This window comes from Typopeltis vanoorti, chromosome 23, assembly GCF_054136105.1.
Source record: "Typopeltis vanoorti isolate ZY-2024b chromosome 23, IOZ_Tvanoo_1.0, whole genome shotgun sequence".
Classification (NCBI taxonomy): Eukaryota; Metazoa; Arthropoda; class Arachnida; order Uropygi; family Thelyphonidae; genus Typopeltis; species Typopeltis vanoorti.
In genome coordinates, this window is record NC_143571.1 from 36,317,797 (window position 1) to 36,338,098 (window position 20,302).

The 20,302-nt window shown below is 34.9% G+C and overlaps 1 protein-coding gene across 1 annotated transcript in view; it reads right to left on the reverse strand.

Moving 5' to 3' along the window:
* Positions 1–20,302, reverse strand: part of mgl (low-density lipoprotein receptor-related protein megalin) — an 890,817-nt gene that overhangs the window by 713,413 nt on the left and 157,102 nt on the right. Inside the window, exons 16-17 of the mRNA XM_090412774.1 lie at positions 14,314–14,509; positions 916–1,169 (exon numbers count right to left, since the gene is read on the reverse strand). Coding sequence (XP_090268900.1) covers positions 916–1,169; positions 14,314–14,509 — 450 coding nt within the window. The remainder of the gene's footprint in view (positions 1–915; positions 1,170–14,313; positions 14,510–20,302) is intronic.

The following is a 20,302-nucleotide window of genomic DNA, read 5'->3' on the forward strand; positions in this document are numbered from 1 at the left end:
TAGAAATTTAAGAGCTTTCAATTCAGGAAATGATGGATTAGAATAAGGTAGTTTCCTCTGAAAAGTATTATTACAGCTAATAATAGACTTTACTAGCAATCTCAAGGAAGTCTCAAGCACATGTTCTGACATGTGCCTCTGTTTATGAGGTGAAAAAAGTCCATAATAGGCAAGTTTCATTATTAACAAAGAAATTTAACAAGTCCTTTATAACCAAAGAATTTAATAGTTTTAGGCTCCCTGCCTCTGTGCACAAGGAATAAATTGCATTCCTCTTCCTTATGCTACAGGAATATCAGAAAGTATTGTGAAAGTTCTGAGGCTTCTCAACAAATTGTACCCTTTCCTCTGGAAAGTTGAGTGGAGAAAGACAAGCTTCTTCCACTCAACTATCCAGATGCCTACCAAATTCTTTAGTCTTGTGGCTTGTCTTATTTAGGCCACTCAGGTTGTTCTGCTGCTGAAAAAAAAACAGGACTTGGCTTGGCCAACCATGCTATCTTCAGAATAACAGCTGTAACGACTTTTGCATGCAAATTAGCAATAAACATCACAACTATGAAGCTAGGCAGGATCATGGAAAACTTTGACTGTATTCTCAATAGAAAATTTATTGAATAAAATGCATCAGCTATTTAGGCACAATTTTCAATGAAGATGGCAAATTAAATATGGTAGTTTGTGTCAGGATTATGCCAACAGTTTTAGAGATATTGCTATTCTGCTGTTATGATAATGTGTGATACTTTCTTTGAAGATTACAGAGCAGGCAATTAACACTAATATATAAAAGGAATGTGAAATTAGACATAACTATATTATATATACTTTACATTACCTTCTTACACTAAACATTTTCTTAAGAAACACATTTAACACTGTCAATAATGAACATAAAATCATCTAACTACTTACCACCATAAACTACCAAAGAAAAAGGATGTTTGATACGAGGTGAGTTAATTGTTTGAACATCAGTACCATCAAGATTAGCATGTTGAATATGATCTAAAAGAGCATCACACCAATATAAACGATCCTTTTGGTAATCAATTGCTAAACCATTGGGCCAACCCAACAAAACACCACGAAACACCATTACATTAGTACCATCAAGATATGCTCGGCTGATATTTGCTGGTCTATCCCATTCAGAATAAAACACATATCTAGAAATAAAATAAAGGCAGTTAATATTACACATTATATATATCAGTAACTAACTGAAGAAATTACATTATATAATATAATACTTACTTTATTATATTATTGCATGATATAATTATATTATATTATTATATAATATAATAATGTATTAATAAATTATTGTATGATCATATTAATCAACACTGTCATAATATATTAATAAAGTACTGTGTGATCTAACTATTGGCATATCAATAAAGTACACACACCTACAGTAATAAATGTGTAACAGGTTTAACAGCTTTATTATTATAATTATTTTTATTATTGCAAGGGCACCACCATGCAATCCTAAAACTCATCGTGGGAGACCAAAACTACCAACACAATATCTATCATACCTCTCCTTGAAACCATTAAAAGATGGCTGGTTGGCCGAGTGGTTAGCATATCCGCTCTCCAGCCAAAAGGCTGTGGGTTCAAATCCTGACATGGGCATAGTTGTTTGTGATTGTCTGTGAAAAATACTGGTGCTGGTGATGGGCAGTAGATGGCATTGGAGTAGATGATGTGGTTCGTTGTAGTTGGTGAATTGAGTGATGGAGATGGAGAGTTATAGAGTAGGTGCCCTCCCTCAATGAGTCTTTGGACTCTGTGACGGTGTCACATAATAATAATAATAATAAAAAGGCAAAGCACTCATAAATGACTCACGCAACCAATTCCATTCATTCACCATTCTCCAGGTAAAAAATTTAGTCCTCATGCCCTTGCTAACCGCTCTGTGCTGAAACATTTCCCCTCTATCAATCCTATAAAAGCCTTTAAGTAACAGAATATGTTTCTATAATATCCCCCCCCCTTTTTTTTTGCCTATTAACTAACTTTTGCAATGCACAAACCTTCAATCTATCCTCATAGGGCAGTAATATTCAACCCGTCGATCGCGAAGCGATTTTTGGTCGATCTCTTGTATATTCCTCCTTACTTACAAATTTAATTAAAACTGAAAACATAATATTTTATTTATCATTATTTTGTATTTTGTATGGATCTGAGAGCTAGGTCAGAAGTAAAACACTTGACCAAAGACAAAATACCGCAGATATGAGAGTCCTGAGAAAGATTAGAGGCATGAACAGATGGCATCAATGGCAATATCATATTAAAAACGAGGATATTAGGAAAGAACTTGACATTATCAGCATCCAGGAATGCATTAGCAGAACTAACCTCAGATGGTATGGTCACTTAAATAGAATGGGGTGAGGAAAGATTAGCCAAACAAGTGTTCTCTGCCAGGTTGGCAGGAAAATGACCGAGAGGAAGACCAAGATATAGGTGGATTGATACAGTACAAAGTGCCTTAGACAACAGAAATATAAGATCTGATAATGTTGGAGTTTTGACAAGTAACAGGCTGATTTGGAGGAAAATTGTAGATAGGAAGTTAGAAATGATGTAAATTTTTCATTTGTACTATCATATCCTGTACACCCCTTGAGGGTACATGGCAGGAATTTGATGATGATGATGATTATTTTGTATTATTTTTTAATTCTCTTTAAGTGTATTACTATTGTTTATTTATTTTTCGTTAAAATTGTCAAATTAGTAGTTTTCTTATAAGGTTAGGTAAATGAATTAATTTGGATCAGTGGAAATCAAACAGTGAGCCGAGTGAATATACGATTATAAGCAAAGCACATCTTATGCGTTTCGTTTATAATTGTGTTTACTCGTAACTACATCACACACTTCCCACTACCCACTGTTAGAATTTCAGTTGAGTTTCAGTTGCTCTAAATTTATCGTTGGATTTACCATTATTTTGTTTGCTAATTGATAAGTTATAAACATTTTTTATTTTAATAAAATATTTAAAAGTTATTTTTTTTTTTAATTTGAGGATAATCATGAGTGTATCAAAGAAATCGAAGACGTATCATTTTCACAAGGAATGGGAAATGGATTATTTCTTTACAATGGTAAATGGAAAATGTTGTTTGATTTGTGCATAATCAGATATCAAGTTGGGGTAACGTGATCTATATAAGAGAGTAGATCGCCGAATAACTTAGTATAGAAAAGTAGCTTGCACAGTAAAAAAGGTTGAACACCACTGTGACATAGGGAGTATTCCTAGTGAGTGGTCACTCACATCTGGATCCTCTTCACCACTTCCTCATCCCCAAGAAACCCAGGTGACCAGACCTGAGCACAGTAATCCAGATGTGGTCATATCAAAGCTTTATAAAGAGGAATGATAACTCCCTTATCGCTGCTTGTTAGTGAGTTCTTCAATGATCGAGTACTCCTGTGAGCTATCCTGGCAACTTTAGCAATATACTCTCTAAACTTCAGCTCTCTATCTACTACTACTACTACCCCTCAAATCCCTGCATTCAACAATTTCCTGAAGTGCAGTTCCCTCAATGTGATACACAGTTTATAATCTTTGTATCCTAAAATGCATAACTTTATACTTGTCCACATTAAATTGACATCTATTATGTTGTCAGCCTATTCAAATCATCCTACAAGCTCTCTATATCATCTTGATTGACTATTATTCTATCCAACCTTGCATCATCAGCAAACAACTGAATATCTCCTCTCAAATTATTTCCTATATCCTTTATGTAGAAAGTAAACAGCAGTGGTCCAAGCAGTGAGCACTGTAGCACACCACTAGTCATCTGCCTTATCATAGAGTCTGCTCCTCCATATACTACTTTTTTGGTATCTCTCCATCAGTCACCCTTTTATCCATATCACCAGTGTAATATTCTTCCCAATTTGCTGTAGTTTGAGTAACAGAGTTGTGTGTGATATCATGTCAAAGGCCTTTGGAAAATCCAGCAGTATCATCCTGTAGCCATACCCTTTATCCAACTCAGTTGTCACTGTATTACAGTGTTTCTCCAAGAGTGTGCCATGAAATTGCGTTACTGTGCTGCAAGAAAAAAACAGCAAAAAGTATTTTTATTAAAATGGGAATATATGAGGAAATATAAAATGGGTATTAAATATTTTCAACAGAGTTATTTATTAATACAAAAGGAACAAGTAAATTGTAAGTAATATGCACTGGAATGGTTAAAACTAATGAGTTAATAATTACATCGTTTTTATAATTTATTGAGAAATATAGACTTTTTCACTTTTGCACAATTGTTTAATACGGGATCAAATCACAGACAAACACACCTGTAATTCTTGATTAAGAAGTCACTCCTATTTCTTACTTTTAATGTTGGCCAATGCAGAAAATCCCTGCTCGCACAAGTAAGTTGTCAAAAAATGTAGTGGTGTAGATACTGAGAACTCTTTTTTTTGCCAAATTCAAGAATTGAAGTAGTGTTGTTGTTTCCCTAAACTTGAGCTGAAAAATTCAATCAGCCTGAAGTTCTGCTAACTCTTTTGCCTCTTTTAATGATAGATGTTTTGTATAAAGTGTGAAGGACCAGTGTCTCATGCTGATTTCCTGCTTCCTTGCACATGACTTTGAGAAATCTAGTCTTAACTGATATAGTTTTAATATAGTTAACCATTACAATTACTGAGCCCACTACAACAGTAACAGCAAAGGGATTATGGACCCAATTGTACTCAGTCACATTGAGGGAAGGAAAATAATGCTGTAGTTTATTCTCCAAAACTGAGAGATTTTCTAAAATTAAGCAAGAAGTAATCTCTGGATCAGTATCATCTGTGAGAGGAAACATTTCAAGATCATTGTTTCCATATTTGCCTTCCATATTTTAATTTTTTTAAGAATCCATTCAGCTTGTCACTTGATGTAAAGAGGTTTTCTTCCTTCCTCTGCATAGTTGCATTCAGGCCGTTTAAATGTCCAAAAAATCAGCCAAGTAAGCAACTTTTGAACACCTGTCTCATCTTTAATCAGGGTGGCATACTCAGGTCTCTGTAGCAAAAATTTCTAATAACTCATTCCTCAGCAAAACTTGGAGAGTACATTACCTTTGGACAACCAGCGAATATCAGTGTGAAGGACCAGTGTTTCATGACGATTTCCTGCTTCCTTGCCCGTGACTTTGAGAAATCTAGTCTTAACTGATATAGTTTTAATGTAGTTAACCATCACAATTACTGAGCCCATTAAGCTTCTCAGAGCTTCAGGAATCGTTTTAGCTATCAAAGTTTCTCGATGTATAAAACAACAAGTGGACCCTACCTTAGGAAAATCTTGCTTTAATCTTAAAATAAAACCTTTAATTTGACCAGTCATTGTATTTCAGTGAAAAATGTATTTCAGTGTGCACCATCAGTGCACACTGAAATACATTTTTCCCAACATAGCTTATTTTCTTCCAATGTGGCTGTCATAGAATTGTATATGTCTGATCCAGTTGATGTAACAGGTAATTCAATGCATGATAAGAACTGTTCAACAACAGTTGAACAGTTCTCTGTCCAAAAATTTTATGTAATTCAGTAGTTGGCATTTTTTGCTTATGTCTGTTGACTCATCCAGTTGAAGTGAAACTTTTTCACTGCCATATACTTCTTTGGCTACTCATTTCTGAATGTCAGAGGACCTGTCTTCTATGCAGCGAGAAATAGTATCATTCAACAGAGGTAAATTTAACATCTCCCTCTCAGCAGCCTCTCCTAAAACAGATTTAACTATTTTCTTTACAACAAGCAGGTAAAATCAAAGTTTATGTAATTGTATAAATATGGCTGCATGTTCCTGGCAATTATTTTAGCTACCTTATAACCAGTGGTGAGCTATGGAAATTTTAACAAAGGGCTCGCATCGTCAAAAAAAAAAGCCGTATTTCACACAAAAACTTTTATTAATACAGCTTGTGTACTCCTTAATCAAAAAGTATGAGGGGAAAAATCAATCTCTAAAGGCTATCATTTTTAAACAAATATTTCATGATCTAAATATGAAATATTTGCACACAATCATCTGTGTTAATTTATCTTGCATAAGAAAAACATTTTTTTAACTATCAAAATATAATAAGAATAAAATCTTTATTAATTGCACATATGCAATAATCCGCATTTTTTATAAACAAAATAAATTTGTTTTGTTTGCGATAGAAGTTTTTATGACAAACAATCTATAAATAATAAATAAATATCATCTAAACACAATAATATTGAAATACGTTGTATTTCTCTTCTGTTTTTATAGTTCACATGATAATCAACAGTACCAATCAAGGGGCATTATTTATAGTCCCATTTATTTATATATGATTACCAAAAGTGAATTCTTATTTGTAAAATGGTGGTAACAGTAAATATAATATTTTATTTAATAAAATCACTTTGTTAGGTTACCGTATGAGTTTGTTGCTTAATATATTTGAAAAAATTGTGTTTTTTTTTTTTTTGAAAAAATAAAAAAGTAAACAATAAGAACAAGGTACTCTCAAATTTGAGAAAAATTTAACAAAGGGCTCGGGCAAGCCCCTGCGAGCCCCTTATAGTTCATCACTGCTTATAACTCACTACTTGAGCCTTTCCTGCAATTGTTGCTATTTTTTTCATTACTTGACTTGCTTTACCTGAGAAGAGAGCAAATAACCGAAATAGGCTGTATCTTTACCTATTAAATTATTGTGTTTAGTATTAAAGAGTGTCTCTTCAGATTGCTTTGAACCATACTTTGATTGTTCAATTTTTCTCTGCATACAACACACTCAGGAAGTGGATGATTTTCAGATCCAGTATATGTAAATCCATAACTTAAATAACAATTATGATAGCTGCGCACAGCACCAAATGTTGAATCGGTCTGGGAAGGTACCATGACTCTATTACTTGGCCTGAAGGAATGCCAGTTGTATTTTCACAATGAGCATCTTCCCTTTGGCCACTTTACCTTAGACATTTAAATAAAAACTTCTCCATATTAAACAAAAATATAAATCAGGACAACAAAATATTTGCAACTTAATAAACAATAAATTGCAGAGTAGAGTAAACATACCACCAATAGTCAATGACACGTTTTGAATTCAGTGTAACTGAATTTGTGATGAGTGTTGACTCATATATAAATATACCCTCTTTTGTTTGTGGAATGCATATATACTCATACATGCAGTCCACAAATTCTACATCATTCTAACAACCTGTGTATTAATTCATTCATTAGTTATCATTGCCCTCCTTCTCAATTCCTCTCTATCACTGCAACTTTCGCATACACTAACTTACCAGTACTTAAGACCAGGTTAAGAGCAGTTAAGATCAGGTATAGAGAAGTTTCAGGAGTTTGTCTCCCTGGTATGAACAAGATGTTTGTAATATAGCTGACCTTAGTATTTTTGATGCTGCTGTAGAATTTTTTAATAGCATTATTTGTCTTTTGCGAATATAGCTGACTCTTAGTTTTTTATGTTACTGTAAATTACTATAATACATTGGAAGACCAAAATACAAATATATAAATTGATAATTCACCTACAGATGTGAAACCTGGATATTTATGGCAAGGGTAGAGAATATGATTTCAGCTTTTGAAAGGAAAATCCTTAGAAAAATATTTAGCCCAGTGAATGATAATGGTCTCTGGAGGATCAGATACAACCATGAGTTATATCAACTCCATAAAGAACCTACAATATCTAGTTTAATCAAGTTCAAAAAAAGTTGTAGTGGGCAGGATATCTTTTTCATATGGAAAATGAAAATATTCTTAAGAAGATTATATATACTAAAATTCTTGATTATAACACCAAGAGTAAATTCAAGAACAAGGTGGATAGATAGTATTACTTAATAACACATCATATTGCAACACCAAACCGGAGAAGCAAGTTTTGGACAGACAGGATAGTAGGCAACAAATGCAAGAATCCAAGGCACGATTTGGGCTATAAGGCCATAGGAAGAAGAAGAATTCTTTAATAAGATTATTTGTATTCTGTAAATGTAGTTGACCCTTTTAGCTTATTTTCTTCCAATTTTTAATTTTTTATCGATTTTTTCACAAATTAAGCTAAAATCCTGCTGTAGAGACCAAGCATAGAACTTTTCCAAGTCACTTCATTCCTCCACCCTAAAGCCCATTGCAAACATCCATGCCCATGAGGAAATTCAAACCTGAAGCCTGCTTCTGTTGAAAAGCAGATTTGCTGGCCACTTGGCCAACCAGGATGGTATTTACCTTAAGTAATGATATCTCAGTTATTACATGTGTTTTCAGTTCCAGTGCATTAATTTTGGTGTAAGCAGAATAAGAATAGTATCATGAGTTGTTTATTTCGCATTAGCTCCAAGAAATGGTTAAGAAGACTTCCTAAAGACACAGAAATTAATTCAATTAATAGAACAAACTGGTTATGAAAAACAGTGGAGAACAGAATTACATTGTTGTTCTATAATGAACTATTAACTACTGTATTTTGCTTCATAATCCTCTGTTGTACTAGTGTAGAATTTTAACATACATAGGGAGTTGGGTAAATTTGTAAATTGCATTGAAAACAAGGGCACTATGGAATACACATGTTATACTTAAATTATATTATTATTATTGTTGTTGTTGTCTTGTCCTTTGAAGAGTCTTATGTTTCCGTGTGCTCCTTGCACTGCTTTGGCTATGCCGATGATTTTGTTTGTATAGAGCTGTTGTTCAGGATTAGGATCCATTTCTTGCAAGGCTGCTGTAATTGCTGGACAAGTAAAGATGTGAGTGGGTGTCAGCTCAGTATTGGGGCAGTTGCAGTTTCTATATGTTCTCGTATCATCTGTATTGATCTTCATTCCTCTATAATGTCCTGTTCGTAGTCTTGCTATCGTGGTGGAGGTCTTTCTGTCAGCACTGATTTCGGGAATTTGATGTTGTATCACTGATTTCAGTGGAGTTAGTTTAGCTTTTGCTAGTGCATTGGCATCAGCAAGAGTTATCATGTGAGTTTCTTGGTTGAGTTCTCTGGCCTCTTTTGCTAATTTATCAGCTGCTTCATTGTAATCAATGCCTACATGAGCAGGAATCCATTATAAATGCAACGTTTTCCTAAACACTTTAGTTGATTTAAGAGTTTATGAATGTCTTGTATGAGCTTGGTATTGCCATTTCTGATTGCCTCCAGAGCTGATCTTGAGTCACTGTAAATTATAATTCCTTCAGATTGTTGAGATGATGATAGTTTTAAGTAGGCTTCAAGTGCTTTATTTATTGCGTACAGTTCGCTGGTAAAATTGGAAGCGATTCTCCCAGATCCAACTTTTATTGAAAGTTTTTCACCTTTCGGGAGTAGAAGAAGAACACCAGCGCCTCCATTACTCATATTGGTGTCTGACGATCCATCGGTATAACAAATAACCTGTTTGGAGGATGAAAGAAGGTTGAGAGTATTTAGACCATTTTCTTTGAGCATTTCTTTTGGTTCTTTTTTTGTACAGAGTTCGGTAAGGTTTAGATTTATGGAAGTATTTGAAGGTTAAGACTGGAAAATAGAGGTTCTTTGTTTATGTGGTCATTTAGCTGATCAAGACCTATTTCTTTCCTGAAAGTGTCATCATATTGTAAAGTTGATGATTTGTGAAGTCTGCAATTTTGATTCCAATGTTCATAAGTTTTTAGGGAGATATGATCGCTTTGGTAGCTTCTGATATTATTTATGAATTTTATAGTGGCAAATTTTCGTCTGTCCTCCAGCAAGTCAAGCCCACATTCCTGTTGGGCTCTGATGTTGTTAGTGGATGAGACTGCACCAATGATAATCTTGGATGCTTTTGCTTGTATTTTGTCTAATTTTTTCTTTACCGATGAGGCCAAAGGTGACCAGATAGGTGCTGCATATTCCATCATTGGCCTTATTAGTGTAGTGTAAGTAGTTTTGAAGATTTTTGGCTTTGCGCCCCAATTTGTTCCACAAAGCCTTTTCAGTATATTTAATTTTTTTAAAGCTCTGTTGGGCAAAACATAATTCCTGATCAAGCGTAATACCAAGGTATTTTGGATTTGTGACTTTTTCAATTAGCTTGTTGTTGATCATGACTTTGGGATTGTAGGAATGTCTATTTTTCCTGTCTGTACTAAAGGTGCTTAGTTTTGTTTTGTCTGGGTTGATTTTGAGTTTAAGTTCATCTGACCATTTTTCTAATCCTCTCATGGATTTGTTTAGAATCTCCTCTGATTCTTTGATTTTAGCACTAGTGTGCCAGATGGCTATATCATCTGCATAGCAAGTTACTTTTGTGTCTTCTGTAAGGTAGGGATGAATGTTATTAACACATAGAAGAAATAGTAAGGGACTGAGTACTGAGCCCTAGGGAACACCAGCCCATGTTCTCTGCTCTTTTGATATTGCTGCATTGATTCTGACTTTGATCTTTCTTCCTCTAATGAAATCAGCAATCCAGATTAAAGTGTTTCCTCTAATTCCAATATCATGTACTGTTTGTATTAATTTTTTGATCCAAGCACGATCGAAAGCAGCAGTCATATCAAGGAATATGGCAGTTGTCTTTTTTGTTGGTTTTTCCTGAAATGAGTATTCTTGTTTATTATTATTGTTTGGCAGAAGTGGAATAATTGATCTGTTGTCGAATGACAGGTTCTATAGGTAGTTTGGTAGTAGTTCATTTTCTTATTTTTTGTCAGCCAGTGCATAAGCCTGGAGTGTATGATTCTTTCAGTAATTTTACAAAGTATGCTAGTTAATGGGATAAGTCTATAACTTTGACATTCTGCAGCATTTCTGTCAGGTTTCAGGATGGGTACAATAACTGATTTTTTCCAGTCTTTTGGAAGTTTGCCTGTTCGCCAAGAGGCAGTATTGAGAATGTCCAGAAGTTGTTCTTTGGCATTTTTGCCAAGGTGTTTGACCATATGACCAAAGATAAGATCATTACCAGGAGATTTATTAGGTGCAGTTTTCTCTATTGATGAATTTAGTTCACTTAGTGTAAATTCTTCGGAGAAGATGTCATTAGTTTGGTATGTTTTTGCTTGTTTTAGTATTTTACTTGTGAGTTTATTGAGGGTCTTGTTATTATTATTAATATTATTATTAAGAGAGACCTCCAGGGAATCAGGGACTCATTGAGGGAGATCACATACTACATGCACCAGCTATCATGCTTATTCTTGAATTCATTCACACTGCCTGCACACACACAACATCCAATGGTGATCCATTCCAATCACACACCACCCAATGAGAGAAAAATCTAGCCTCTCACTCCCTTCTTAGCAGCATTCATTCTCAGCTTCCCAGGATGCCCTCCTGTCCTTTTTTCACCCTCTATAAAATGAAAAATTTTATCAACTGAAATCATGTATGATCTTTTCAGAAGTTTTTAAGTTTCAATCATATCATCCCTCTTTCTCCTGTTTGCTAGTATCTGTAGTCTACAAATTCTCAATCTGTCTTGATAATCAGTATTCCACAATCCTGATATCATTTTTAACACTCGCCTTTGCACACTCTCTCTCTACTGTATCAGAATCACGATAGAAACCAGGAGATCAGACTTGTGCACAACAGCCCAAGTGAGATCTTATCAAGACCTTGTAAAAATACAAAATGACATCCTTTTCTTACATGTGAAAGTTAATTTCAGTATTGCAATTATCTTCAAGTTGTATTTGCAATCTTTCAACATGGCCCCTTCACTTCAACTTGCAATCTTCTAACACTCCAAGATCCCTAGCCTGATCAGTTTCTTCTAGCATAATTCCACCAATATAATACAACAATGGATATCTAATCATGCCAAAGCACCATGCCTTTGCATTTACTGATGTTGTACTGACATCCATTTTCCCATGCCCACAATTCCACCCATTCAAATCATTCTGTAAATACTGCATATCAGCAGCAGCAGTTCTGATTATCCTACCTATCTTTGCATTATCAGCAAATAGCTGTACATTGCCTGTCAAATCCCTCCCAATATTGTTAATGTACAGATTGAATAACATTAGACCAGTTAGTTAATCTTGCAGGCTCACATACCTCATATAGTAATACCACTTTTTGATATCTGTCAGTAAGCCATCCTTTAATCTATGCTAATATGAGTTTATAATCTAAACTCATATTCTTCAATTTATGCAACAGTCTTCAATGCTGTATTTTGTTAAAAGCCTTAGCAAAAGTCAAACATATCATGGTGTATCTATTTCCCCTGTCTAGTTCAATGGTAACATTATTATAGAATGTGAGCAAGTCACTAAAACAAGACCTCCCCTTAGTAAAGCCATTTTTGAATGTGAGCCCTAACCAATTTTTCCAAATTCTTCACCACCATTCATGAGATACTGATTGGTCAATCTTTGCACCACCCTTGTGCAATAGGATTACCATGCATTCTTTCTATTCCTGTTCTGAGACTCAAGTTATATAGCCTGGGCAAAGGAATAGCCAGTTCAGCTGAATACTCTTTAGGCACCTGTGGTGATACTCCATCAGTCCCTATTGATGAAATGTTAATCAGTTTGTGCAACATCTCTAATACCTCCTCTTCATACACCTGAGTTTCTGCATTCAGTAAAGAGGTAGCAGTGAACTTAATGTTGCATACACCAGGTTGATAGCTTTTAGCAAAATGGGTACATTAGTTGAACAACCTCTTCTGCATCTGTCATCCTCACACCATTCAGAAGAGTTATTCTTTCATATTCATTCTTTCTTCTACTTGCAGCATATCGATAGAATTCTTATGGGTTGTAGATCCAGTTTCTTTTCATACTCAGCTTTCCATACAACAGTTGTGACTATTCTAGCCTGCTGTTTATAATTTTCATAACAGACATCATCCTTACGTACACAGTATTCCTTCCACATCATCTGTTTCTTACAAAATTTCTTGCTTAAGATTACACATCCATTTGATTCCTACCCTATTTATTCTTTGAACCTCGGGACACATTCTGATACTGCATCATTTAAGTATTTTTCAAATGCTTCCCATGTATTGTTGATATTCTTCCCATCCAGCAACTGATACCCTTCCATTGAGCTCAGTATACTCTTCAGTTGGTCATAATTTCCTGCTTTATAGTTCAGCATTATAGCAAGTGACTCCAGAGGCATACAAATCATTTCCTAAAATCTATCCACATAGGCGCTAGGATTTCATAACTAGATTCTACCAACAACTTTCTTTCTTGCAATCTTACATAATTTCTTGCCTAATTAAATCTGAAATGTCTTTCATAATCCTAATAATACTGTTGGCTCTGTTATTGAACAAGAATATTTTTCATTTGTCTGTGTATTTTGTGTGCGCATGAACAAGGTTGCAGAACCGCCCCCCTTTCTGGAAGTTTCTGGAAAGGTGGGGGAAGCTCTGCAAACCCTCTATATAAGAAACTCATTAATTTGAAAAACCATTATAAATGTTCATCATGTTTTAAGATTCAAATCCAGATCTTTCTAACCAAGGTGCAAGTAACTCTGATGATTGCACTACACAGGCATTTTCAGAATGGTTCTAGTGGCATACATTGAATAACTGCATAATAATGAAGTGAAACAAAGCTATATTCATAAATATGGTGTACAATCACACTAATTTTTAATGAAAGTTTTACAATTTGATACTCATGAATTTTTTGATGGCACATTCATTTCTAATGATCTCTGAACTCCCAGATCACTTAATTTGTTTACCAAAATCACGCATACATAACTGAGGAAAGAGAAGGACAAATGATCAATATTTATATCCAATGTTTGAATAAAATTACTTCACAAATTTTGAGGAAAGTCTTGGGAAGCTTTACAAAAAAGAGTCACATTATATATGTAGCAGAAGACATTTCCAATATTTTTTGTAACTTAATGTTGCAACCATTAAATTATTTAACAAACATTATTTATATAAAAAAAAACTCCATCTTCCCTAGTAATAACCAGAAGTTGTATTCGTTTCATTCTGCATTTGCACTTCTATGTATCTCTGTTCTGTCTCAGATCATTACTCTGATAATAGAGCAGTTTTTGAGACTTAAGGCTTATAATAAATAATTCTGTCATTGGAGAAGAACATATAATATGTTCTTCTCCATATAATGTACAATACATAGTACATTGTACATATTACAATATCTTATGTATTGCATATCACCTTCAATAGGACATTATCTATTTTGCCAAAAAATAAAAAAAAAAGAAAGAAAAGAATCATTTGTAGTTTCACAATAAAGCAAAATTCACTTACCCTTTATTAGGGTGAACAACAATAGCTCTTGGTCGTTTCAAGTTTCGTAGAAGAGTTCTTCTATACTGAAAATTATTAATGCTTATAACATTGAGAGTTCCTTTACGGCTATCAATATAATAGAGATTACTAGATACCCAATCTAATGCTAGACCTTCCACTCCTTCATTTTGAGATGCTAACACATTTTCTTTACCTGAATGGAATAAATTGTGAAGGAAATAATTATACTAATATCTGTAAAAAAAAAGCATCGGTATTTATATTCTTTAATATAAATTACATAATATGTTCATAAGTTATAAAAACACTGTTATTATCTCAAGTAAACTTCAGAGAAACAATAAACAAATATTATAAGAGAAAGAGAAAAGAAATACAGGTAACTCTCGTATAATGCGGTACTTATACAATGCAGTTTCGATATAAGACGGTCTATAAACTGTAGTAACCCTTCATCTTTTCATATATTTTTCAAAGTGTGACTTAAAAATCAGATTTTATCTTCATTAAAATTGTGTCTGCCTGTATCTCGCATGTGATTATAAGTAGCGAATTTATATTAGGGGGAAATATCCTTTAGCACGCATGTATGTCAATTGTTTACTGTATAAAGTATTTATTGTTGAAAATTGTCTTCGTTTTCTGTCAGGAAAGCGCATTAAAAATCATAAGTGTGTTAATCTCAAGCTGAGCACTTTATTTTTTGGTGAGTTATATACAAAATGTACTGGGTTTTTTTTATGTAAAAAAAAAAACAAATAAATAAATAAATAGAGTGAAATGGATAAGCAACCTTATTAAGCAAGAGATCCATAAGAAGAAGATGATGTGAAAAGAATATCATGAGAAAAGAGTGAGAGAAGTTATGAAATATAATGATCAGGCCAGAAAAGTAACGAGTATTGTGAGGAAAGCTAAATTTGGGAATACGAAAAGAAATTAGCTATGCAAGCTAAAGGTAATCCAAAAGAATTTTATCATTATGCTGCAATCAAAGAAAGAATGAATGTGGAAGAATAACTTTATTGGATGTATGGTTGACAGACAGATATCAGAAAGTTGTATTGGGAGTGAATCTGTCAGATTTAAGGTGACTAGTGGTGTACCTCTGGGTTCAGTCCTTAGGCCATTGTTGTTCAATCTATACATTAATGACATTATGAAGGGTCTAATAGGAAATGTGCAATCGTTTGCCGATAACGCAAAGCTAGGCAGGGTGATCAGGAATGCTTACAAAAGGATTTGAATAGGCTGGAAATTTGGGCAAACAAAACGTTTAATGTTAGTAACTGTAAAGTTATGCACCACTTTGGCACGATGAGATTTCCAGCGGCATATTATATTAGCAGGGTTATGCTACAAGAAACTGATTAGGCTAGGGATCTTGGCATAATAGTTGATAGGAATTTGAAGTTCAAAGGCTGCATAGCAAAATTGTAAATACAACTAAGAGGATAATTACAATGTTGAAGCAAACCTTTACATGTAAGGATAAGTAAGTCTTTTTGCTTCTTTATAAGGCTTTGATAAGACCACAACTGGATTACTGTGTGCAGATTTGGTCTTCCAGGTTCAAAGGGGATAAAGAAGCTGTGAAATGGGTGCAAAGAGATCTATAAACATTGGAATGGATGCTATAGGATATCATCTGATGTAATTTTTCATTATATGGAAAGTGGGGAGAGAACACTGGGTCACTGGGTCACCTATGGAAGTTAAATTTGTCTGCAGTCAAGAAAGGGGTAAGAGCTCAGTTTTTCTCTCACATAGCAGTGAGTGAGTGGAATAGTTTGCCTTTAGGAGTGGTAATTGCAATCTAGTCTGCCATTGATGCCATCTGTTCATGCCCCTAATCTTTCTCAGGACTCTCATATCTGTGGTCTCTAGTCTTTGGTCAAGTGTTTTACTGCTGACCCAGCTCTCAGATCCATAAGTTAAAATTGGCTTGAATACTGTCTTGTGTACAGCTAATTTAGTGTTTTGGCTAACATACCAAATATCTCTTCTTTTGTAATTTGCATTTCATTTTTTACTCCTGAGAAAACAGTTGGCTGAATAAAATGGATTTATTTAGATGTATAAATAAATAAGAAAATAAATAAGTAAAGAGAGATTAACATATCAAATTTTGATATCAGATATGGGGGGGGCTGAAAAGTTCTGATAAACACCTAGAACAAAAATTATATTACAGCAACTGATACCACAAGAAAGAACATATATTAAAACCCTTTAATCCCCATGTTTCATCAAATAATTTCTTCTTTTTCTTTCAGGATATATAAGAAGACATGTCAGAGGTTTTGAAGAAATTTGAAGATGTGGAGTTGCAGGCCGTCATCAAGATTTTTGTTCTGTAAGAAAATTCTGCACTGAGATTCATGAAACTTTGCATGAGACAGAGCATATTCAACAGTTGTCAGTGGGTGGCCAAGTTTAAAACTGGGCATCCTGAGAAAACAGATGCCTCCAGGTCAAGAAGACCTTCCACAGCGATCACACCTGAAAACATCAACAGTGCATGCCATGATCCTTGATGATAGACAAATACCAGCCAAAACCATTGCAGACTCTGGGGATATTCAGGATATGAGTTGGAGTCATCCACCAACATATGGACATGCAATAGCTCTCAGCAAAGTGGGTTCCCCAAATGTTTGAATGCTGACCAAAACAGAAAATGTGTGCTGTCATCTCAGGGGATTTTGAATCATTTCTGAGAAACCAGGTGCAAATTTTTTGACTTGTATTGCGACGGTTGATGAAACATGGCATCATCACTATGACCCAGACACCAACCAACAGTCAATGATTGGAGACACAAAGGTTCTCCGTGGCCAAAGAAGTTCCAAACTCAAATGTCAGCAGGGAAGGTTCTTGCCATTGTCTTTTTGGGATATGGATGGTGTAATCCTTACCAAGTACCTCAAAAAAAGGTGACACTGTTACAGCAGCAGTTTATTCAACAGCTCTGAAGGAATTGAACAAGGTACTGAAGGAACACTGCATGAAACTGAGTAGAGGCATGTTGCTTTTGCAGGACAATGCCCCTGCTCACACTACTCATGAAACCCAACAGACAATAGACAACTTGGGCTTTCAATGTCTGCCTCACCCACTCTATTTGCTAGATCTGACCCTATCTGACTATTTCCTACTTCCATATTTAAAAAAATTCTTGAAAGGAACAAAATTTACCACAGATAATGAAGTCACACCTGCAGCTGAAGACTGGTTTATGCAACAAGGTAAAGATTTTTTCTCAGAGGATTGCAAATGATGCAGCAGCATTGTAACAGCAAAGTGTATAACACTTCGTTGGAAATATACAGAATAATGTGTAAGTTTCATGGTTTTACTTCAATTCCTTCATGGTTATTATCACAACTTTTCAACACATCCTCATATAACACCACTTTCCTTCACAATGTGATCCCTACAGATGATGAATAACAGTGGAAATAATGTACACCCTTGTTTCATAACTGATTTAACATTAAACAATCTTCCTGTAACTCCATCAATTCTAACTGAATTACAACTCAAATATCGACTAAGAATTGCTGGATATAATGCCCCATTTACACCATATAACTGTAACATTTTGAACAGCTTTTTTCTTGGCAATTTGCCACATACCTTATCCAGAGCTACAAAACTTGATATTCCTGATTTCTGAAGTATTTGTCTTAAACTGAAAATCTGATCCTTGCAACTACTTTTTGGCTTGAATCCAGCTCTTCCAACTTCCCTTCCACAAGTTTTCTTACGTGTGTAGAGGCTTAAGTGCTGTGAGGACATCATGTTGGAGGCTTAATGGATTTTTTACAACACTCACAAAGAATTAAAATAGAATTTAATACTCCTATATTTCGTCCTAGTCACTAGGACATCTACGGGGATTACAAAATCAATTAATGTAACATATGCACAAATAACAAACAATACTAAGCCCAACTACGTCACTAAAGTCCTATCTAGGTAGAGCGCCCTCTAAGGGCAGTAGTAGGTGGCCTGGAATGTAAGGTGGGAACTCTGGTGATGAGTGTTTCCCAAATCTTTGGAAGTTTAATGCAACCATATTTATTGAGATTTGGTTGGTTTTTGAGAGCTGCTGCTGCTTCTAAGAAAAGTCTCTCTTTCTTGAATTTGCTGTGGTGGAGCATGGTGGTTTTCTTCCATGATACTCTGTGGGTGGTGTCCAAAGCATGGTCAGCCAAGCCTGAATGGCCATAGTTGTGTTTGAAGATGTAAGACTTGTGTTCCTCTAGACGGATGGATGCTGATCTGCCTGTCTGTCCAAAGTACGCCAGCTTACAGGAACAGGGTACTTTGTAAACTCCAGGCAGAGAGAGAGGAGGGAGCTGATCTTTCGTAGAACGGATAAGGGTAGCCAGTTTGCGGTAGGGCTTATATGCTGTGTGTAGATTGTACTGTTTTAGTATCTTGGCTATTTTTTCAGGCTTGGCTGAAATATTATCCATAAAGAATTATCCATTCAGGCTTGGCTGACCATGCTTTGGACACCACCCACAGAGTATCATGGAAGAAAACCACCATGCTCCACCACAGCAAATTCAAGAAAGAGAGACTTTTCTTAGAAGCAGCAGCAGCTCTCAAAAACCAACCAAATCTCAATAAATATGGTTGCATTAAGCTTCCAAAGATTTGGGAAACACTCATCACCAGAGTTCCCACCTTACATTCCAGGCCACCTACTACTGCCCTTAGAGGGCGCTCTACCTAGATAGGACTTTAGTGTCACCCACGTGGTTGGGCTTAGTATTGTTTGTTATTTGTGCATATGTTACATTAATTGATTTTGTAATCCCCGTAGATGTCCTAGTGACTAGGACGAAATATAGGAGTATTAAATTCTATTTTAATTCTTTGTGAGTGTTGTAAAAAATCCATTAAGCCTCCAACATGAAGAACAAGTTTTCTTAGTTGTTGCTCAAGTATACTTGCATAAATCTTACCAGGAGAACTCGGTTTTATTTCTCTTTTTATAGATCGTCACTATGAGAGCTCTACTCCAATCACCTGAAATTCGACCCTCTGAACAGGCCTTCTGAATTAAATTATGCAATGCAGCCACTGTAAAACTTTCATACCTCCATATTTGAGCATTTCTGACTGAATTTCATTCTACTCCAGCTGCCTTTCCATATTTCAGGATTTTGATGACTTTTGTTACTTCAAGTATTGATATTTATTCCTGACTGCATTCCTTTTGAGCATTTTCTACCAAGATGCTGTCATTGCTTGTTTCTTTTAGCAATTTTTCAAAGTAATTATTCCAAACATCTAGAACATCTTTATCCTCAGTTTTCATGCCATCTTTATCATCTCTGATTCCTTTTACAGTACTGTTTCCTCCATTTTCAATAGCCTCCAGATTATTTTAATTCCTTATACAGGTTTCAAAGCATTCGTTAAATCTGATGGACTGGTAACAAGTTTACTGCTAAGTCTGGTGGACAAGGATTGTGGGATGTCACAAGATCCATCCTGATGCAGTGTTTGCACACTGGAATACTTCATGTAGAAGAATGTGTGGGAGTTGAGATAAGGGACAGCAGCATCATTCATTCACTACTGTTTGCTGATGATCGAGAGATAATTGCTCAAGATCAGGATGACATTATTATTATGAGAAAATTGGTTGATGTTTACAAAATGGGAGACCAGAAAGTTAATCTTACAAAGACAAAATATTTAGTGGTTGGTAGAGAAGACAGAGACTTATATCTCCGTTGGTAAAGTCAAAGCAGTAAATCATTTCATATACTTGGGATCTATTATTCATAAGTTAAAGTTGTAGATGATCATGTCAACCAAGCTTGTAATGCTATTAAACAAATGAATGGTTTGTGACGTTAAACAAGAAATGAAAGATGATATCCCAATGACTTTCGTTTAGCTAGTTTTATACAGTATTTTGCTTTCTTACATTCTTCTCTGTTAAGAGCAAAAGCAGGCTTAC